Source organism: Loxodonta africana, chromosome 7 (assembly GCF_030014295.1).
Source record: "Loxodonta africana isolate mLoxAfr1 chromosome 7, mLoxAfr1.hap2, whole genome shotgun sequence".
In the NCBI taxonomy this organism is placed as follows: Eukaryota; Metazoa; Chordata; class Mammalia; order Proboscidea; family Elephantidae; genus Loxodonta; species Loxodonta africana.
The window spans coordinates 9,418,830-9,440,670 of record NC_087348.1 but is presented as its reverse complement, the minus strand read 5'-3'; the positions used below and the strand labels follow the sequence as shown (position 1 = coordinate 9,440,670).

Genomic DNA, 21,841 nt, shown 5'->3' with positions numbered 1-21,841 from the left:
ATTATTTTTATAAAAATATCCCTGTAGCGGCGGCTAACAGACACATGAGGAAATGGTCACGATCATTAGGCATTAGAGAAATGCAAATAAAAACTTCAATGAGATATCATTCCACCCCAACAAGACTGGCATTAATCCAAAAAACACACAATAGTAAATGCTGGAGAGGCTGTGGAGAGACTGGAACACTTATACACTGCTGGTGAGAATGTAAAATGGTACAACCACTTTGGAAATCGATTTGGCGCTTTCTGAAAAAGCTTGAAATAGAACTACCAAACGATCCAGCAATCCCATTCCTTGGAACACATCCTAGAGAAATAAGAGCTGTCACACGAATGGATATATGCACACCCATGTTCACTGCAGCACTGCTCACAATAGTAAAAAGATGAAAACAACGTAGGTGCCCATCAACAGATGAATGGATAAACTGTGGCACATACACACCGGAATACTACGCAACGATAAAGAACAACAATGAATTCACAAAGCATCTCACAATACAGATGAATCTGGAAGGCATTATGTTGAGTGAAATTAGTCACGAAAGTACAGATACTGTATGAGACCATGATTCTAAGAACTCAAGAAATAGTTTAAATACAGAAGAAAACACTCTTTAATGGCTACGAGGGTAGGAAGGGAGGGAGAGGGGAATTCACTAACTAGATAGTAGACAAGAATTATCTTAGGTGAGGGGAAGGACACCAAGTCAGGGAAAGTCAGCACAACTGGACTAAACCAAAAGCTCGGAAGTTTCCTGAACACAACCCAGCACTTCGAGGGACAGAGTAGCGGGGGCTGGGGGCTGCGGACCATGGTTTTGGGGGACATCTAGGTCAATTGGCATAGTAAAGTTTATTAAGAAAATGTTCTGCATCCCACTTTGGTGAGTGGTGTCTGGGGCTTAAAAGCTAGCAAGCGGCCATCTAAGATGCATCAATTGGTCCCAACCCACCTGGACCAAAGGAGAATGAAGAACACCAAAGACACAAGGAAAATAATAGTCCAAGAAACAAAAGGGCCACATAAACCAAAGACTCCATCAGCCTGAGACCAGAAGAACTAGATAGTGCCCGGCTGCCCCAATGACTGTCCTGCCAGGGGAACACAACAGACAGTCCCTGATGGAGCAGGAGAAAAGTGTGGCACAGAACTCAAATTCATGTAAAAAGACCGGACTTAATGGTCTGACTGAGACCGTGGGCCATGTCTTACAGGAGCCCCTGAAGACATGGCCCACAGACTCGTTGTTAACTCAGAGCTAAAACTATTCCCAAAGCCAACTCTTCAGACAAAGATTAGACTGGAATACAAAACATAAAATAATACTTGTGAAGACTGTGCTTCTTAAGTCAAGTAGATAAAAAAAAATTACACAAGGCTAAATGAGCAGCTCCTGTCTGGAGGCAGGATGAGAAGGCAGAAGGAGATAGGAGCTGCTTGAATGGACATGGGAAACCTGGGATGGCAAGCGGGAATGTGCTGTCATATTACAGGGATTGGAACTAGGGTCATACGACAATATGCATATAAATTTTTGTATGAGAAATTAACTTGAGCTATAAACTTTCACCTAAAGCACAATTAAAAAACAAAAATCCCTGTAGCTGATCACACAAAACCAAAGAACGTTTTTCTTAGGCCCAGCTTACATGTATCAGTGTACGTACAAGGCTAAAGCTCTGTGCTAATTTACTTTTTGTACCTCCGAACAGAGCCCTGGTGACGCAGTGGTTAAGAGCTTGGCTGCTAACCAAAGGTCAGCAGTTCGAACTCACGAGCCAGCCGCTCCTTGGAAACCCCATGGGGCAGTTCTACTCTGTCCTGTAGGGTCACTATGAGTCGAAATCGACTTGATAGCGACGGGTTTTTTGTTTTAATGCCCTCCGGTCAGAGCTGTCATTATTACCCAGTTACAGTGACACTTCAAGTCACGTGGTTAGGTCTGAGCATGCTACAGGCACGCAGTGTTATTTTTGCTGGTGCTGCTGTCTTTACGGTCACTGATTTTGTCAAATTTTCTGATGTTTTAACTATAAAATTGCAGTAACCTGTATCAGTAACTTTTTGGAGACTGAAATAGTAATTAAAAGAAAAGAAACAGTGACATATAAATTACGATCTACGAGTAACAACATTAGCACAAAAAACATCACTAAGAATTCTTTATGATCTGGTAGGGGAGGAGGTCCACGGCGGGGGGCGGGGGGACGCCAATCCTAGTGATGCCACTTTCCCAGCCGGCCTCCCTGCTTCCGCCCCCATTCCAGTCTGTTCTCCACAGGGCAGCACAGCCAGAGGGGGCACTTCAAATCTACATCAGACCAGGGTTTCTCTGCCCAGCTTCCTGCAATGGCCCCATCTGCTCAGAGCAAAACCAAAGTCCTTCCTAGGACCGCAGACCATCCCCCACCACTGCCACCCGTGTGCGGCCCCACACTCCTCTGACCTCATCTCCTGCCACCACCCCCTTGCTCCGTCTACTCCAGCCACCCTGGCCTCCTGACCCTTCTTCAAGCACACTCCATCTTTAGGCCTCTGCACTGTCTGTTTCCTCTGCATGAACTCTCCCTCACCTGAGCCTTGGCACACATAGCACTTCTCAGGAAGGCCTGCCCTGATCATCTTGGTCAACACTGCCATCTGCCCATCCCCTCCAGCGTGGTGCTGGGTGCCCCTTCCCTGGCTCTACTTTTTCTTTTTTTTCATTGCACTTGTCACCTTCTGACACACCAGGTCACTGACTCGTCTGTCTGGGCAGGGATCTCTGGCTTTTTTGTTCACTAATGTACCTCAAAGGCTCAGTACAGTGTGTGACACAGAGTTATTGCCTCAAAGGCTCAGTACAGTGTGTGATACAGAGTTATTGCTGTTAGTTGCCATCAAGTCGATTCCGACTCATGGTGACCCGTGTGCAGAGTAGAACTGCTCCATAGAGTTTTCTTGGCTGTGACCTTTCGGATGGCCAGGCGTGTCTTCCAAGGTGCCTCTGGGTGGTTTCAAAATGCCAACCTTTCAGCTAGTAGCCAAGTGCTTAACCAGTTGTTACCCAGAGTCTCTGTGGCACAGAATCGGCATTTAAGAAATATTAGTCAAATGAATGAATGAATGATGGATGGATGGATAGAAGGGTCAGGGAGCAGTATCAGTAGCCAGCCCTGGGGCTCAGTTCTCACTCCCCACCTCTGAAGGACCCAAAAGAATGTAAAGGACCCCCAGCACCCCCACCCCGGGTCTCATGGCAGCTTTGTTTCCCATTGGATGCTGAGGACTAGTCCTGTCTGCTCACCCTTCTCCTCTCTCCCTCTGTGAATAAAGCAGAATCCATCCACCCTGCTACTTTCTCACGACTGGACAGGTTTGAGGGGGCAGGGCCTTATCTCCAACCTCCTCCCTGGCACGGCCTCAAGGACCTTCCTGACTGCTGGTCTCTCACAAAAGGCTGGGCTACAGTCTTGGTTCTGTCGTCACCCTGACTGACCTTAGCAAAACCCTCTCCGGGCCATGGTATCCTTCATTGCTTGCATACAAAGGAAGGGCAAGCCCAGATGATTGCTATGGCCAGGGCCTCTCAGCTCTAAAGGTCTGTAGTCCCCCCAGCTCCTCATTTCAGAATGGGCCCCCCTTCCTTTCCAAATTCCACCACACCAACCCAGTTCAGCTCATAATTACTCACCTAGAGCCTTGCAGAAGCAAAGCCCATCCACCGGCTGGCTCTTCTCCAGTCCTCCTGCAAATCTTCCCTGGCAAGGGAGTGCTCTGAGCTGGTCTCTCTAGCTCACAACCTCTAAAACGTCCTCACTGCCTGACAAACCAACCACAAATCCCTCACCCTGCCATTCGAGGCTCCCTGACACTGGATGCCACCCCACCTTCCCAGCCTCACCTGTTGTACCCTCTTGTGCCCTGGGCTTTCCCGGTGTCCCAACCATGCCTATGGAGACCTCGCTACCAGGAATGCATTTCCTCGCTGGCCTGCCTGCCCTATCAGCCAGCACCATGTGTAGCCTTGGAGACTCTCTCCCAAAGCCCCTCCTCGCTTGCTTAGACCTGGGTTCTAGTCCCCACCCATCCCCACAACTACACACACCTGTCAGCTCCCAGCCTTGTGATTCAATATTTCCAATCTGGTTTTCTTTTTCATAAAACAGAGATATAACACTTCTTAACGTGTTACAAGGATTAAAGCACTCAGAGAAGAGTCTAGCACATAGCACACACTCGACGAAAGGTAGCTGCTCTTACGCTTAGTTCCACTTACAGGGTCCAGGAGGAGGACGTGAGGTGACACACATGAAAATGCCTAGCCCAACATCCAGCACACAGTAGGTGCTCAGGAATTGAGGCCCATCCTCTTCCTGCTTATAGTTTTTAAAGCTCGAGGCTATTCTTTTGTCTTATGTAATTTTAAATATGCTTTTCTCCTGGACTTCTCTCCGCTTTCCCTACACTGTCCAATTAAACCATGATATAAGCTTTCTGAAGGCAGGGACGTGTCTCCCCAGGGTCTCTGTACCCTGATGTAGCACAGGTCCCGCACACAGTAAGCACCCAACAACACTGACTGAACTGTGTCCCCACTTTGCTCTAGCTGGTTTAGGGAGGCACAGGGTCATTGTGTCCTGGTCTGAGGATCCCAGAGCTGAGAATCGGGACAGAAGTGCCTGTTCCCACCGCACCCTCTCCTCTCCAGCCCACATTGAGCTTCCTAGAGCCCTTAGGTCATGCTACAAGAAAGACACATTGTAAGGGGTGAGCCCCTGGGTCTTGGGAAGGCAGGCAAAGAGCTGTTTCTAATATTGAGGAAACTTGGGCTCAGTCAGGAGCTAGAACTGTCTTCCAAACTCAGGGAATCAGGACAAGTTGAACCCACTTCCCCAGCTCAGGAAGGCATCATAGACCTGTCTGTCTCCAAGATCTATACCTCAGGCACACACATGCTGGGGCTGCCAAGACATGCTGGTGACGTGACCCTGGGGATAGGTGGTTTCACACCTGCCTCTTTTCTTTGGGGCCCCATCACCACTCTCCAGCCTAAGAATGCCTCAAGTTCTCAGGTTGTGTGTCTAAGATAGCGGGTGCCATGTGACTGCTCCCTGGGAAAAAGAGGGAGTGTGCCTGGCCTGAGATTCTAACACACACATAATTGGAGAGTGGGAAGGGCCCTTAGAGGTCATCTACTGTAACCTCGTTTGGCAGATGAGGAAACTGAGGCCCGGAGTGGAGGTGGCACCTGTGCAGATGGGTCGGGACCGGCCCAGCCTCCTGCCCTTTGAGGAGCCCATTACCCTCACGGCGCTGCACCACCAGGCCGCTGCCTGCGTCTCTTCTTTACCCAGCATATCGCAGAGTGTGTCCCTGACACGTCCGAGGAGGCATCTTCATTTTACAGGTGAGAGCACCAGCCCCAAATGACACGGCGTGTGGAGAGCTCGCGCTTGCACCCTCGATTTCCTTGAACCTTCACCACACCCTGTCACAGGAGTGGGCGGTGGGCGACTCGTCCTCGGTCACTTGGGCTGGTGTTGAGGCTGATTCCTAATACGGATATCCTGGGTGTGTAACTAGAGTCGCAAGGTGGGATTCCGGGCCATTCCGGGCATGCGCGGGCTCTGGGCGGGGGGGAAATGCTGGGCGCCCAGCAATGCGCGTGCGCGGCGGCCTCGGGCTCCGATTGGCTCCTGAGGGCTGGGGAGGCGTGGCCGTACGCTCAGCGCTTTCTCCTGCGGCGGCTTCCGTGTTGCCGCCCGAGAAGCCGGAGCCCGGGCGGTAGCTCAGGCTGTGACGGGGTCGGACCCGGAGTTGGGGCCGGAGTCAGGACCGGGCCTGGGCTGAGGCGGCGGGCGCTGCGTCCCTGCGAGGTGAGAACACAGGGACACCCTCCCTGCCCGCTCCGTATCGGAATGCACGGTGTCTGGCCTGGGCATCCCGCGCGCGGAGCTTCAGCCCCCGCTTCTGTCACAGCCTGGACCCCCGACCAGCCCAGCCCTGACCCTGCGTCGGCCGAGGACCCCCCGTCTGCACCCTCGATCCCTCCAGCCAGCGTTGTCCAACCTCGCAGACCCAGCCCGGGAACCCCTCTTAACTATTTCAACGAGAGCTTGAGCAGCCCGCCACATCCCTGAACCCCAGTAACGACTGCACCTCTTTCTCTCTGCAGATGGACGCGACAGAAGGCAGTGCCGGGCCGCCTGGCCCCGCGGAGCTGTCCCACCGAAGCAGCGTGTCCTCCGTGGGAGCCCGAGGTGGGTGCCTGTCCCCATTCTCCTTACCCTCCTGGGACCCAGCTCCAGGGAAGGGGCTATAGCTTGTCATCTGTTTCATTAAAGATAATCTGTCGTGTTAACAAGTGAGTTACGTCGAGATATGGATAACTCCAGGAATTCTGGCGCTGTCAGGACCTTCCTGTCTGAGTCCTGTCCTCCTGAGTCTCGTTGACCTCAAATAGCTGTGAAATCGCATGGATGGGAAGTGACACTTTGTTTTCTTTGTTTCGATTATTATCTATGTTTTACAGGAAGGAAACTGAACCATAGAGGGGTTAAGTCATGGGGCACTGGAGCCCTCAGTACCCATTTCCCCTACCTGAAAAGTGGGTCTAAATTTCAGCCTCCTGGAGATTATTTAGGAGGCCTGGTGGCGCAGTGGCCAAGAGCTCGGCCGCTAACCAAAAGGTTGGCAATTCGAATCCACTGGCCACTCCTTGGAAACCCCATAGGGCAGTTGTACTCTGTCCTGTAGGGTTGCTATGAGTCAGAATCAATTCCATGGCAGCACGTTTGTTTTTTCTTTTTTGGTTTTGGAGATTATATTATAATCTCTGAAGAAGGTAGCTCTTGGAGCAGGATAGACTCAGAGTCCAAAGAGCACTGCACTTATATTAATGATCCTTTGTGCCCACCCTTTCACAGGCTTCCCGTCCTTTGATTCATAGCCATGTTTTGGAGAGGGGTGTTAGCTCTATTTTACAAATGAGGCAACTGACAGGCAAACTGACTTGCGTAAGTCAGCCACCTGGCTCGTGCCAGGTTTGGGCTAGGATTTGAACCCGAGTGTGTTGGCCTCCATGCCTGTGGCTCCTTTAGGGTACCTGCTGCTCCAGAAATGGGGATTTGACTCTGGCCGTTCTCCCAAGGCTCTCGCTGTGGCTCCAGGCTCCAAATGGGAATCTCTCAGGCTGTTCCAACAGAATGCTTGGCCTTTTGGGTTGTGCTTCCCGGGCCTGCTTAAAGCTATCCTGAAACGCCACAGTATTGAGTCTGGTGGCCTGAATGGTCTTAGGAAGCCAAGATCTGGAACTTGCTTTACCTTGTTTACATCTTAGCCTGGCCCTGAAAGGGATGGTGACTTGCCTGAGGACCCCAGCAGGTCACTGGCTCTCCCACCCCCTCCCACCTCTTATCCTGATATTGTTTCCCTACCTGTGGAAAGCTTTCAGGGCAGAAGCACGGCAGAGAGTTGGGGGCCAGTGGTCACCCCAGTCTGAGCTGAACCTTTGGACTTTGGGGTAGGGGTTTTCTGGTCCCTGGGCTGGAGTGGCTGGGTTTCTGGGTGGTTTGAGAGTCTTGAATAAGTTCTAATAGGCATAATCTTAACAGGGTCTTTCAGGGGTGCTGGGATTCGCACACTCCTGGAGTAGACTCTGCCTCAGGCAGGGAGCCTTGGTCACCTAAGGGGCATAGTGCGGGGGCTTCTGCCCCAATGGGTGGTTGCAGGTGCCTGGTCCCTGCTGGCTGCGCCTGAACGGTGAGCCCCAGCTGATCTGGCCTGGCCTCCATCACAGCAGCTGACGTGCTGGTGTACCTGGCGGATGACACGGTGTTGCCCCTGGCTGTCGATAACCTGCCCGCACTCAGTGCCCACGAGCTACACCGCACAGTCCGCGAGGTCCTGCAGCTCCCGGACATCGCCGTGGATGCCTTTGCGCTCTGGCTTGTCTCCCCTCTCCTGGGTAAGGCGTGGCAGTGAGGCCAGCGGGGAGGTTTGGAAGGCAGTGACCAGTTTGGGAAGAGAGGGAAGTCCCAAACATCTAGCCACTGGATATTGGAAAGGCAAGACCTGGGGCTGTCCAGAGCCATCTACCCTTTTAAGAACCCAGATGCCCAGAGAGGACTCCTGGCTCCTCTGATTGCCCTCCTTTCCTTCTGCTGGTGGCAGAGGAGGGGCTGAGCCTGCCCTCAGCCTTGGATGGGGGCCCTGGGACATCGGGGAACAGGACAGTGGGGGGTTAGGGGGCAGGAGGCTTCCACATTCACTAAGACGGGATCTGTGTCTCCTCTGAACTGCATCTTGCATGCAGTTTCATCTCAGCCCATCCCCCAGCCCTATTTGCAGATGAGGACGTGGAAGTTTGGAGCAGTAGGCCGACAAAGTGGTAGGACAAGAGCAGAACCGGAGCCTGTGTGGTCACTACAGGGTTCTGAAGGACTTTGGCCCCTGGGAGGAAGGTGGTGTGTGGCCCAGGGAGCAGCCCCCTCAGGATGAGACTTTTCCCCAGGGTGGGGAAGGCAGGCAGTGGAGACACCTGAATTTCCTGTAAGGGGTTTTGGGCGGGGAGGGGGAGGCCTCTGGCCCTGCCTGGCTTCTGGCCCTGCCTTCGCCCACATTGTGCCCTTCTGGCCCCACAGAGGCAGTTCAGGCTGAGAGCCCAAGGGGAGATGGAGTAGCCATGGCATGGGCAGTGGCCCTCCAGACCCCCAGGCCCATGGTCCCTGATGAACAGGGCCTCTGAGCCAGCTGCTCTGTCAGGAAGGGGGCCGGGAGAGAGAGGGCCACATCATGGGAAAGTGAACTGGTGTCCAGGCCTGTGCATTTTCTGAGCTGCCTTGCTCTCCATTGTAGCGAGAAAGGGGAATTGCTCCCACTGACAGAGTGAGAGAACAGCCACGGGCAACCCAGTGATGGCCTCCCCTCCTCAGGCCTCCACCCTGAGGGAGGAAATGTCGTGGGGGAGGAAGGAGCACCTCCCCCCACCCCCACCCCCAGGGCTTCCTGCTCAGCAACTGCTCTATAGCTGTTGCCCACCCTTTTCCTGCTGACCCCTCTCCTTCCCCCTCAGGGCCTTTGGTCAGGGCTGCTGGCCCCTTGGCTCTGTCTTTGGAAAGCTGGGGGGTGACATTCTCCTGTGCCAGCTGCCTGCCTGGCAGCAGGAGGCCCAGTGCCTGTTCCTCCTCCCACTTCCTCTGAGGCACTCCCTCCTCCTCACATTCCTGCTCCCCCTCTGGCAGGAGGCCTGAATGGGCTGCCTGTGTGGCCTGGTCACCCTGGGCGCCACCCTGCCAGTCCTAGAGGTCCCAGCACAAAGCCAACACCACTTTGTTCCCAGGCTGGCTTGGCGGTCTGAAAGGCCACTTTACTTTGACTTGTGCCCCTCAGAACTGGAGTCTGTGCCCCCCACTGGACCCCTGTGTGACGCAGTGACAGACGCTTCAGGGCTGAGAGCCTTTCAGGCAGGGGAGGGGGCAACAAGGGAGGAGGCATCGCCCACGGAGACACCGTTCTGGCCAGGTGTTGTGACCCAAAAAACCAAAACCTGTTGTTGTCGAGTGGATTCCGACTCATAGCAACCCTATATGACAGAGTAGAACTGCCCCATAGGGTTTCCAAGGAGCGCCTGGTGGATTCAAACTGCCAACCTTTTGGTTAGCAGCAGTAGCTCCTAACTACTACGCCACCAGGGTGTTTTGGGAGGGTGTGAAATTCCATGCCATTGTCACAGCCTGGAACAGGGCTCCTGGCTCCAGGGACTATCCGTCTAGGTTGGGGGAAAGTCTGTGGGCAGGACAGCGCCATCTGGAAGTCCACGGGGCTGGGGTCAGCACAGTCCTGCTCTGATGCTGGGAGTTCTCTGTACTGCTGGGCTTCACTGTTCCAGGATTAGGGAGCCCTTGCCCTAGGGTGCCACCCTCTCCCCAGTATGTGACCAGTTACCTTACTCGGTTCTCAAGTGGGCACAGAGCCCCCTGCTGCCAGCCAAGTCTAGATGCTGGGAGTTCTTGGAGCTCATGACCAGACTTCAGAGAGGGTCCGAGAGACACAACTGTCCTCTCACTTTAGCCGCTAACTCTGTGACCTTAGGCAGTCACTGTCCTTCTGTGGCCTCAGTTTCCCACCGCAAAGTGGATGATGTATAAGGCGCCTATCTCTGAGGACCCCAGCAGAAGGGGTGGACGTGGTGGAGTTGATGAGGGGGTCGCTGAGGTGGAGAAGCCAACTTGGAGGCCGTGCCTGCTGTTTTGGCTTAAGGTCAGGGTCCAGACAGACGGAGTGGCCCAAAGAACAGGACCCTTGGAGTCAGGCTGGCAGGAAATGCTCAGACGCACTCAGGCCCCAGCCTTGAAAACCCTATGGAGCAGTTTTACGCTGCACAGGTGGTTCTCCGTGAGTCAGAATCAACTCAGTGGCACACAACCACAGGTGGTTCCAGGCCCATCATACCATCACCCCCAGCATCTTTCATCAGCCACAGCCTCAGCTCCAGCCCAGCCTGGGGCCTGTCGTGAGCAGTCAGAGGCTGGCTCTGCAGGGAGCTGGACCCGCCTCTCACTTGCTGTGTGACTTTTTAAAATTTAGCCCGTTAACTTCATTTGCAGTATTACTTAGCTCTTAAAAGTTCTTTTTGTGTCTGTATGTGTGCGCATTAGACGAAGGTTTACAGAGCAAGTTAGTTTCTCATTCAACAATACACATATTGTTTTGTGACACTGGTTGCCAACCCCATGATATGTCAACACTCCCCTTCTCGACCTTGGGTTTCCCCATTACCAGCCTTCCTGTCCCCTCCTGCCTTCTCATCCTTGCCCTAGGCTGGTGTGCCCATTTAGTATCTTTTTGTTTTATGGGCATGTCTAATTTTTGGCTGAAGGGTGAACCTTAGGAGTGACGTCATTACTGAGCTATAAGGGTGTCCGGTGGCCATCCTCTTGGGGTTTCTCCAGTCTCTGTCAGGCCAGTAAGTCTGGGTTTTTTTGTGTGTGAGTTAGAAATTTTTTCTACATTTTTCTCCAGTTCTGTCCAGGATACCCTATTCTGACCCCTGTCAGAGTAGTCAATGGTGGTAGCTGGGCACCATCTGGCTGTGCTGGGCTCAGTCTGGTAGAGGCCGTGGTAGATGTGGTCCATTAGTCCTGTGGGCTCATCTTTCCCTTGTGTCTTTGGTTTCCTTCCTTCTCCCTTGCTCCGGATGGGGTTACTGTGGGAATGCATGTAAACCACTTGAACTGGTCTGCGTGCCTGGTGCCGTGACTGCTGTCCTTGTTGCTGTCATTCATGGCAGTGAGTAGGGGTGGTGGGAGGACTGGTCTGAGGCTACATGTGCCACTGGCCCTCTCATCCTACAGAGGTACAGCTGAAGCCCAAGCACCAGCCCTACAAGTTGGGCCGCCAGTGGCCGGAGCTGCTACTGCGTTTCACTGATGCCCCGGACGAAGACCTGGCCATGGGTCAGTGCCACCGTCGCCCTTCCCAGCTCCAGGGCCCTCCCAGGGTGGTCAGTCCTGGGTCTGGAACACTGACTGCCATTGAGACTAGGCTCCTGTTGACAGGGAGGACTGCCCTGGCAGAGGACAGGGCTGGCATCTCCCTTGGGCTCCAGCGGCCACTTCTGGCAGGGGAAGGGCCCCTAAAGGGAGCCCAGGAGATGGGGTGGGCTGGGAGGGGCTGTGAAGGGTGAGAGTTGGGGCCTGGGGAGTGGGCCAGTCAGGGCAGCGGGCAGGGCCAGCTGAGCAGGAGCCTGGTGGTGACCCAGCCCCTCTCCCCAGACGAGCCTTCCCTGCAGTTCCGAAGGAATGTGTTTTTCCCCAAGCGACGGGAGCTACAGGTGAGACGTAAGCAGTACCTCCAGGTCTGGTGCCTGTGCCCAGCACCCCTTGCCCCACCCACTCGTGCCTGGCCCAGCCCATCTGAGCAGCCCCCCTGCCCGGCCCGCAGATTCGCGACGAGGAGGTCCTACGGCTGCTCTATGAGGAGGCCAAGGGCAACGTGCTGACCGCGAGGTACCCGTGTGACGTGGAGGACTGCGAGGCCCTGGGCGCCCTGGTGTGCCGTGTGCAGCTCGGGCCCTACCAGCCCGGCCAGTCTGCTGCCTGCACCCTGAGGTGAGGGACAGTGCGGCCCAGGAGGGGGACTCATCCTTGGATGCCAGGTGGGGCAAGGGGTGCGGGCCCAGTCCTGGATGGGCCCTGACATGCGTTGTGTGGCCTTGAGGCCTCACTCCTCCTCTTGGCTGACGGTGCTGGGCAGTGGGGAGACTTGGGTGAAGTGGTGGTGAGCAGAGTCTATATTCTGAGAAGCCCTGGATCCTGTCTGGGGTCAGGAGGGGCCTGAGATTATTCTTTGGTGCCACAGCCAGGGGACCGACCACAGTGACTTCCAGTCACCAGTGACATTTGGGCTTAGTGCAGGGCTGTGGGCTGTGGGGCCCTTCCTCAGAAGCTCCAGCCTGCCACTACCCACTTCCACCCTCTCCTGAAAACCTGTGCCTTTTTCTGTGCAGTTGCCTGTGCCTATTCTCTCTGGCAGCTTGGAGGAGGCACTCTGGTGGTGTCCCGGGTGGACAACTGGCTGCTGGCCAGGAGGGAGGCAGGGCCAGGCCTTGTGGGGCACCCCACTGGAGGATGCAATTGGCTGTGGCAGGACTTGTGAGTGGGTGGGGTGGCGGTGAGGAAGACAAGATCAGGTTTCAGAGGAGCTGGAGGGATGAGGGAGGGTGCTGCAGACCCCAGGCAGGGCAACTGGAGCAGCAGGAGGAGCAGAGCCAGGGAGCACTTCAACAGTGATCCCAGGCTGGTTGAGAAGCAACAGGGCTGGGCAGACTGTGAGCAGGCAGGGAGCAGGGCCAGCTGGGCTGTCATTGTTGGGCCTCCTGGGTCTGCTCTTGAAGAGTGTCATCATGCTTGAGGGTCATGGTAACTGGCACTCTGGGCAGGTAGTGGGGGATGTTACTCCCCCCCACCCACTTTACAGATGGGGAAACTGCCACAGCCTGGTCACAGGGTGGGCTGTGCTGCAGGCTGGCAGTCAGACTCCAGAGCCTGCCCTTAGGCGAAGGGCTGGTATTTGAACTACAACTGTCTTTATCTGGTGCCTGTGCCTCCCCTCCTGGGCCCCTTACCTGGTCTCTGGCCCAGAAGCAGCTTGTATGTCCCCTTCCCTTGTCCAGGCCTGCCTCCACCTTCTCTTTGTGGGATGAGCCCTCCTGCCCGCCAGCCCACACCGCTCCCAGAGTTCTGGGTTGAGTGGGACCGCAGCAGTGGGCGTCTCTGTGGTCAGGGCAGGGAGGGCCCTCAGGATCCCTGCTGGGCGGGGGAGGGCTGCGCTTCTGCCCTGCGGCTCTGCTTGTCTGCCCCATGGGCATGACACCCGGCCCTGAGGCCTTCAGCACCTCCAGCCAAGCGCCTGCCCTGCATTGCCCCTCCTCATGCTGAGCATCCATCTTCATCCTCAGGGAGAAGCTGGACTCCTTCCTCCCTGCCCACCTCTGTAAGCGGGGCCAGGGCCTCTTTGCTGCCCTCCGGGGCCGTGGGACCAAGGCTGGGCCTGGCGAGCAGGGCCTGCTGAATGCCTACCGTGAGGTGAAAGAAGTGGTCGGCAGTGACGGTGAGGGGGAGAACCCCCTGAGCATCCACTATCGCGCCTACCTCTTCAAGTGCCACGAGCTGCCGTTCTATGGGTGAGCACCCCCAGCCACCCACCAGCACCGGACCCCGCCCACCAACACCAGGCCACCATCCCTTATCAGGCTGCCACAGCTGTGGGCTCTCTGTCCCCTTCAGCCCAGCAATCTGTCCTTGGCCCTCACTAACTCCGGCTGAGCTCCAGCCCTCACGTGAGGCAGTGCTTCGGCCCCACCACCTCAGGCCCCAAGCTGAGCACCCAGCCTCCTCTCCTCTTCTTTCTCAGGCTGGGACACCTCTGATGAGCTCTCTCCTTCCACCTGCCATAGCTACTGGGTAACTGGGCCTGGGGGCCTTCCCTCTGACCAGCCGTCACCCATAAGGCTAGCACTTAATGCGGAGCACTTGGCACCAATTGTGTGCCTGATAGCTGTCTAGGCACTTGGGGCTCCTCGGTGAACCAGGGAGACCTGATCCCTGGCCTAGAGAAGCAGATATTCTAGTGGAGAAAGAGAGACAGTAAGCAGTGGAGGGAATGAGTAAGCCACGTGTTATCTCAGCAGGTACCAGGTGGTATGGGAAAAAGTGGAGCACAGTAGGACAGATGTGGGGGCTTGCAGTTTTCAGTGGTATAGTCAGAGGAAGTGTCACTGGAAGGTGCTATTTGAGCAGAGACTGGAAGGTAAGGAGTGACACATGAGGACGTGGGGGAGAGAGTTCCGGGCAGAGAAGACAGCCGTCTCCATGAGGCCCTCCACGAGGCCCGGCCGTGTCCAGAGCAGAGCGAGCTGAGGGGAGAGCTGTAAGGGGCGGAGCTGGAGGTGACGGGAACAGGTCTTGTAGGGATCTGTGAGCCTCCATGAGGATGTCAGCTTTGACTCTGAACGAGATGAGAACCACTGCCGAATGTTGGATGGAGGTGCAGGATCTAACTATGGTGCTCGCTTGGCCAGGGGTGAGAATGGGAGGGGAGGGGTGGCACAGTGACTAACTGGAGTTCAAGGAGGGACAGAGGATGTGGCAGGGGCAAGAGGCACAGGAAAGGAGACATGATGGGTGGGTTGGCATCCCAGGGCACTGTACCACTCCTGGTCCCATTGTCCAGCCCCAGAGCTGCTTCCCTGGGCAGCCCTGAATCCACCTCCTGTTTCCCGAGCAGGCCCAACCTTGGTGCTGCTCCTGCTTCACAGAATATCTGTGCCCTGTGGACAGACTCTCAGTTCCCAAACAACCTAGGTTTCTCAGGGGCCCAGGACAGCCTGGCCCAGAGCAGGCTTCTTCCCTGGGCCTTCTGGGTAGAGCTGAATCAGGACCCTTTGGGTCATTTGTTCTTGGGGCTGGTGGGTAGGGCTGACATTAGGTCCCCTCCCCAGGTGTGCCTTCTTCCACGGCGAGATTGACAAACCAGCCCAGAGCTTCTTGCACCGGGGCGGGCGTAAGCCAGTGACCGTGGCCATCAGTCTGGAGGGCGTGCATGTCATCGACTGCCGGGAGAAGGTGCCACCTCTGGCTTCCCCGCAATGGGCCTAGGGAAGGCCTTCATGGGAGGAAGGGCCCATGGTTGGCCCTGGGGACAAGAGCGGGTGGACCATCTGGGAGGGGCCTGCCGTCATCCAGAGGTTTCCCTGGCTGTGTCCTGGGATCAGTTTTCTGCCCAGTGTGCTGAGGGGGGCGGGGTGAGGCTACAGCTGGAGTTTCCACCCTTAAGTGGAAGGAGGCTCCTGGGGCCTGGCTGCTCAGCATGGAGACCGCCTGGTAGTTTTCTAGAAAAGCCCCACGACGGACCCCGGTTGGGGCAACCCAGCCCTTAGTCGGCCAGCTCCTGCTTCTCCTCAGCCCAGCACTGGGCAACTGGCTCGGCTCCCGCCTGCCTGAGTAGCAGCTTCTCTGTGCCTAGGTGGGAGTCTCCTTGTAAGTCAGGAGGGGTTTTGGTCGACTCTGCTTATCCCCAGAGAGGGGTTCAGCCCTTGGAGGTTGTCTGTGCCCCACATGCCGGCCCCACCTGATCTCTGGAAAAGGCCCCTTCCCCATCTTCCTCTTCTACCCCATGTGGCTTTCCCAGCTGTAAGGGGCGGTGTTGGGTAGGAACCTGCCTTCCTGGAGCACAGTCCCCTTTGAGGGTCTGAGGAAAGCTGGGGTCCCCTCCTTAGAGAAAGGCATGAATGAGCCTAGACTCCATCTTGGAGGTCAACATCCTGGCCAGGTGTTTACTCTGGTGGCAGCCAGGTGGGGTGGGGGGCAGGCTTCTGCTCACCAGAGTCCAAGCCTCACTCTGCCTCCCACCAGCACGTTCTGCTGGGCCTGCGCTTCCAGGAGCTGTCATGGGACCACACCTCCCCCGAGGAGGAGGAGCCTGTGCTGTGGCTGGAGTTTGATGGGGAGAGCGAGGGCATGCCTGTCAACAAGCTCCTCAAGATCTACTCCAAGCAGGTAGCGGGTGGGGCGCTCAGGGCTCCCATCAGGGCAAGCTGACTACGGGAGGCTCCAGGCCTCTGGCTCTCTGCAGCAGGGAGGGGGTGGGGGGCTGCGTGGGGGCTGAGGGAGGACGGAAACCTGAGCGCCTACTGACCTGGAGCAGCCTGGGCGAGTGTGAGTACTGGTCTGGAGGCTCCATACCAGGTGGCAGTGTCAGCAGCAGCTGCCGTTGGAGCATTTGTCCACTGAGGGTTTGCGCAATGGTTGGGCTGTTTCAGTACCATCTCCTCCATCCTCACAGCCCCTGTGAGCTCGGTTCCTCTGTCTCCCTCATCCATTCACTCAGCACGTTTTATTCAGCACCTCACCAGCCCACCTCACCTCAGGGCCCTCCTCTTACCCTGCTTGGGTCACAGGGGAGAGGGCAACCCTCTTCCATCAGAGGCCCCTCGCCACTGTTTAGGCTGTCCCTCTGCCGTCTCCTTTCTCCAAACCCCCATTTTGGAAAACACGTCTTCCTCTCCCGCCACCACCTGGGGTCTCCAGACACTTCAGAGCCTGAGCTCTGGTGCACGTTCCCTCTTTCCTTCCTTTCTTGGGTGAATGGTGTTTGTTTCCACACTGCCTCCCCCCAGAGGGCAAGGAGCTATCTGTGGCTGGTGCACCCCATTCAGCAGCGGGTACAGAATGGCTGGGCTTGGGCCTGCCCACCCACTAGGCCTCACGCAGGCCCCTCTCTGCTCCCCAGGCCGAGCTGATGAGCAGCCTCATTGAGTACTGCATCGAGCTGAACCAGGCTGTGGAGCCCGCTGCCCCCCAGGACAGTGGGTCTGGCCCCACCTCGGCCCCAGGTGCCTCGCCGCCTCCCACACAGCGGCCCAAGCTACTGAGGCAAGGCAGTGTGGTATGCAGCCGGATCCAGCATCTCTCCACCATTGACTACGTGGACGATGGTGAGCAACCCTTTGTGTGTGTATGAACGCACACTTGTACCATGGGGAGCTCTGGGGCGGAGGGAAGAGCAGAGCCATTCTAGGCCCAGGGTGCCTTAGGCGCCACCCTGCAGGATCTTGGCTGAGAGAAGAGAGGGCTGAGCTCTGGGAGCCACGATTGGAGGCCCCGGCCCCAGGCTGTAACAGCCCTTCCTGTCCCTTCTCACTGCTGTATCCCCAAACGTGCTCACGGAGGCATCATCCAGAATGATGGGAAACGAGAAACCACCCAATGCCTGTGATAAAGGAGTGGGCAGACAAATTGTGGAGCCACGTCCTGTGGATTTCAGTGCAGCTGGTAAAGTGTGAGGCCCTAAATGCCATGTGGTGGAGGCCCTGTGTGGTGCAGACGGCTAACACGCTCAGCTGCTAACTGAAAGGTCAGAGGTATGAGCCCACCCAGGGGCACCTTGGAAGAAAGGCCTGGCAGTCTACTTCCAAAAAATCAGCCGTTGCAAATCCTATGGAGTGCGGTGCTACTCTGACACACGGGGTCACCATGAGTTGGAATAGACTCGACAGCAACTGGAAAATGCAATGTGGTACCTTGGATTGGAACCTGAAACAGACAAACAATAGTGGGAAAATATGAAATTGAAGCCTGTCATTTGGTTAATAATGTTATACCAATGTCAATTTCTTCGTTTTGACAAACGTACCAGGTAACGTATTACATAAGGGAAACCTGGGGAGGCATAGGAGCCGTGATGACACAGTGGTTAAGAGCTCAGCTGCTAACCAAAAAAAGGTCAGCAATTCAAATCCACCAGCCACTCCTTGGAAACCGAATGGGGCAGTTCTACTCTGTCCTATAGGGTTGCTATGAGTCAGCGGCAATGGGTGTGGTCTGGGGAGGGTACATGGGAATTGGCTGTACTACCTTCACACCTTTCCTGGCAATCTAAAATTATTGCAAAACACGTTTGTTTTTTATGTGATAACGAAGGTCTGTGTTACAACAGCATGATGTCTACAAAAGAATGCTGAATTAAAAGATCCGGTAACGGGACAACACGCGTAACGTGTGAATCTGTTCGTGTGTACGGAGGGCGAGACCGCAACTGTGATCAGTTTCTGTGACTCATATCTTTTTCTTTGTACTTCTTTATATCATTTAAATGTGCTACAATAAGTGTCTCATTTTTATAATCATAAAAAGAAGTAATTCTCTGTAACATACTCTAAACCACAGTAGCAATGTTGCCATGTTATATCTCTAAAGTGGCTGGAGCAGTCATTTTCACCCGGTCCCTTAGTGCCAGGTGTTGTAGCTCATTTCTAGTTTTCAGCTAGTATTAACAATGTACCCAGAGCTAAATCCTTCATTGGAACCTGAGATGTTTCCTCCAGGTAAATTCCTAGAGGTGGAGTTCCTGGGTCAAAGCGTGTGCACATTTCAAAGCTTTTGCTATTTATCACCTTCCAGAATGGTTTTGCCTTCTAAGGTTCCTGGGTGGTGGCAGCAGTTAACAAACTCAGCTACTGACTGAAAGGCTGGAAGTTTGAGTCCACCCCAGAGACATGTCAAAAGAAAGGCCTGGCAATCTACTTCAGAAGAATCAGCCCTGGAAAACCCTAGGGAGCACAGTTCTACTCTGACACACATGGGGTCACCATGAGTTGAAACCAGCTCGTTGAAAACTGGTACCTGACTTCCTCACCCACAATGGGTTTTATCATTCTGAGAGGTGTTTGGGTTGGCATATGAAGACCAGAGAAGTTGGAACATTTTTATGTGCTTTATCATTTATATTTTCTTCATGAATTCCTGTTCATATCTTTTGCTTATTTTCCTTCCGTTTGAGGGTTTTTTTTTTAATTAACATCTTACATTATTAATATGGTATATTTATTCAATTAATGAGCCAATTTTGATACATTGTTATTAACTAAAGATCATAGTTTATTTAGATTGTCTTAGTTTTCCCCTAGTGTCCTTTTTCTGTTCCAGGATCCCACCCAGGCCACCATATCACATTTAGTTTTCATGTCTCCTTAGCCTCTTCTGGGCTGTGACAGTTTCTCAGACCTTAGCAGTTTTGAGGAGGACTGGATCAGGTGTATTGTAGGAGGCCCCTCAGTTGGGATTTGTCTCACATCTTTCCCATGATTAGACTGGGGTTAGTGGTTTTGGGGAGGAAGACCACAGAGCTGCCATTTTCATCACTTCAAGAGTACATACTATCAACACAATGTATCGGTGCTGATGCTGACTTTCATCACTTGGCTTGGTATTTTTAACTTGTCAGGGTCTTTTTATCTTAAGGGGGCTCACTTTTAGTCACTTGTAGATATTGCAAGTATTTTGTTTCCTTGGTCTATTTTAAATAAGTTTAAGAGAAGCTCCTCAGACCCCACAGCCAGCCAACATCGAACGCAAACCTGTTGCCCCTGATTTGTGAGGCTGGCCACAGGCCCGTCCATGCTGTCATGGGGGCACAGTGTTGGGAGGGGGACTGAGGGTCAGAAAGATGGCAGGAATGAAGGGGGGTGCTCAGATGAATGGGCTCTAGAAGGAGCCGTCCCATTGGAGCCAGAACCCAGGCTTCCCTGGGGCCCAGGCCCCTTCACCTCAGGGAAAGCCGCTTCTCAGTGCATTTCTCTTGTTCCCTCACAGGCAAGGAGATCAAGCGGGTGAAGCCAAAGCGCACCACGTCCTTCTTCAGCCGGCAGCTCTCCACAAGCCAGGGGAGCTACAACATGGTGCAGCCAACCGACAGCCTGGAGCAGGGCTGAGGGCGGCAGCTCAGACAGAAGAGGGTGCATGGAGCCCCCCAGGACCTGGCCTTGCCCTGTCCTCTCTGAGGGACAGGTGGGCCGAGTTAGTCCCCGAAGGTGTGTGTGCCTGGGGGGCACCCCTGTTGCTCAGAGTCTGCAGGTGTTTCAGACCATGGACCAGGGACTTTGGGCCAGGGCCGATGCCGGGGCCTGTAGAGTCGGCAGTTGGGCCTCCCCTCGGGACCCCTCATACAGACCCCCTCCTTTCCCTGAACTCTGGACCCAGCCACCCGCTTCTACCCACAGACCTCCTTTGTTTCCCTCTCAAGATGGACAGTGTCCCCTGCTCTGAAGTGCCTGCTGCTATCTCACCCGGTGGCATCTCCGGTGACAGGTTGCCGAGGATAGGCCTTGGGACCTGCAGGTCCGGTCTGTGCCTTTGGTCCTTCCCCTGGACTTTGGTGACATGTCCCCACATTCCTTCTGCTGGCATTCCACCCCACACTGCCAGGCTGGGCCATGCTCTGGGAGGCAGGGGAGGGGCCTCCCTCAACTGAACTGCAGCAGAAACTGAGATGATGAGGGACACTCCCACACCCTCCCTGGTTGGACTGGTTCTTGGAACCATGGCCCCAGGCACACTGGGTCACTGTGTCTCCTGGGCTGGGGGTGCTCTGCTGGGACTGGCAGGAGGGGTCAGAGCCCAACTCAGGTGGAACCCTCAGTCTCGCAGGCATGAGATTTTCTAGCCAGAAGGAAAATGCCTTTTGTGACATCTTTGCGCTGGGGGTGGGGGGTATCCTGTGGAAGAACAAGCCTACCAGCCTCACTCCCTGCTCTGTGGAAAGCTTCCAGAAGACCCTTTAGCCTGGGCGGCTCCCTTTACCGAACCACCCAATCCCATCATTTCTCCCGTGGTGTTCTGGGTCTTGGTTTTTTTTTATCTGCTTTGATTCCATGAAGCTGGTGAGCTCTGGGTCAAATCAAGAAAACAGCCCTTGTTTACCTCAGAGCCACTGGCTTGTCTTCAAAGACGTTGCCGGGGATTTCCAGACAGCCTCTCCATCTGGCCTGAGGCCTGAGCCAGCTGTGTATGGGATGTCCCGGCAACTGGAGAACATCTCATCTTAAGTATGTTATAAAAGGAGATTTGATGTGGGTACTTGGCTTTTCCCATCTTTGTCCTCCTGGCCACACTGGCTCTGGGTCTTCCCAGATGAGCCGACGGTGAGAGGAGGGCTCTCCTAGCTGGCACTGAGGTGGGTACTGCTGTACTGGCAGCTCCCAGCTGCTTCCTGGGCCTTCCCGCCGTAAGGAGGCAGAGCCTGGGTCAGCACGGGGCTTTACTTTGTCTTCCCCTCCCAATGGTAAACCAGCGTGGGAAAGGAAATGGGAGCCAGCAGGCACTCCAAGGCCAAGAGCCCATTAGTACCCACTTGTCTGTCATGTGAACACTCCAGGTGTTTGAGGCAGGCTGGCCTCCCACAGCAGGGACTTTGTTGTTTGTCATATCAGATCAGTAAAGGAGAGGCTGGTGAGGTGTTCCCAGCTGTTTGGAATGTCCCCGCCGGGGAGCGGGAGCTAGTTGCCACATCTTGTCTTCCTTCTTGGAGTTGTTTGACCCACTGAGAGCTGCCCAGCCCAGTTCTCCTGGCACCTCCAGCCCTGTCATCTTGGTCCCACTGACTGTTGATTCCAGGCAAATCTCTTATCTGATGGGCGGCAGGGGTGTGTGTATGCGTGTGTGCGCATGTGCGCATGTTTGTTTACACCCGTGCGCAGATGACGGGGTTTTTACTGTACTGCCTCTGTCTCCTGTTTTCTGACCATCCATTGTGCCTTAACCTTTTCGCCTGCCCTTTGGGACAAAGCAGGATTTTACTAAATGCCCTTGAATAGTCTCATTCTTTTGTATCATGTGATTCATTCATAATAAAATCTGTTTCCAGCAAACCCAGGGAGGTTTATGATCTGAAATGAGGTGTGCTCACTACAGACTGGTTGTTTCTATTAGCTCTGCATTGTAGGAGCCCTGGGGCTCTCCAGACCAGATGCTGATGGGCCCAGAGTCAAGTTCTCTCATTCAGGCAGTTTGTC

General features: G+C 54.8%; 2 protein-coding genes across 8 annotated transcripts in view; one reads left to right on the top strand and one right to left on the bottom strand.

Annotated features, from left to right (window-relative positions):
• SLC25A45 (solute carrier family 25 member 45) overlaps positions 1-5,779 on the bottom strand; it is a 22,144-nt gene extending 16,365 nt beyond the window's left edge. For 2 of the 4 annotated variants that reach the window (XR_010322401.1, XR_010322400.1), the window contains exon 1: positions 3,683-5,779. The gene's annotated coding sequence lies outside the window, so the exon portion shown is untranslated. The remainder of the gene's footprint in view (positions 1-3,682) is intronic. The other 2 variants (XM_064287803.1, XM_064287804.1) reach the window with 2 other exon arrangements.
• Positions 5,736-21,841, top strand: FRMD8 (FERM domain containing 8). 4 transcript variants are annotated; one of them, XM_064287801.1, is made up of 11 exons: positions 5,736-5,867; positions 6,167-6,251; positions 7,790-7,957; positions 11,346-11,447; positions 11,766-11,824; positions 11,935-12,101; positions 13,451-13,675; positions 14,993-15,116; positions 15,933-16,049; positions 16,783-16,987; positions 19,644-21,841. In XM_064287801.1, exons 2-11 carry the CDS (start codon positions 6,167-6,169, stop codon positions 19,760-19,762), a joined length of 1,371 nt encoding a protein of 456 aa, XP_064143871.1. In that variant the 5' UTR covers positions 5,736-5,867; the 3' UTR covers positions 19,763-21,841. The 4 variants fall into 4 exon arrangements, with proteins under 4 accessions (XP_064143871.1, XP_064143870.1, XP_064143869.1 ...); XM_064287800.1 differs by having other exon boundaries at positions 7,793-7,957; positions 15,906-16,049; positions 19,644-21,837; XM_064287799.1 differs by having other exon boundaries at positions 15,906-16,049; positions 19,644-21,836.

Coding starts and splice junctions, on each gene's coding strand:
- FRMD8 (XM_064287799.1), top strand. CDS start 6,167: ATGGACGCGACAGAAGGCAGTGCCGGGCCGCCTGGCCCCGCGGAGCTG. Junction 7,958..11,345: donor GCTTGTCTCCCCTCTCCTGG/GTAAGGCGTGGC, acceptor CTCATCCTACAG/AGGTACAGCTGAAGCCCAAG. Junction 13,676..14,992: donor CACGAGCTGCCGTTCTATGG/GTGAGCACCCCC, acceptor TCCCCTCCCCAG/GTGTGCCTTCTTCCACGGCG.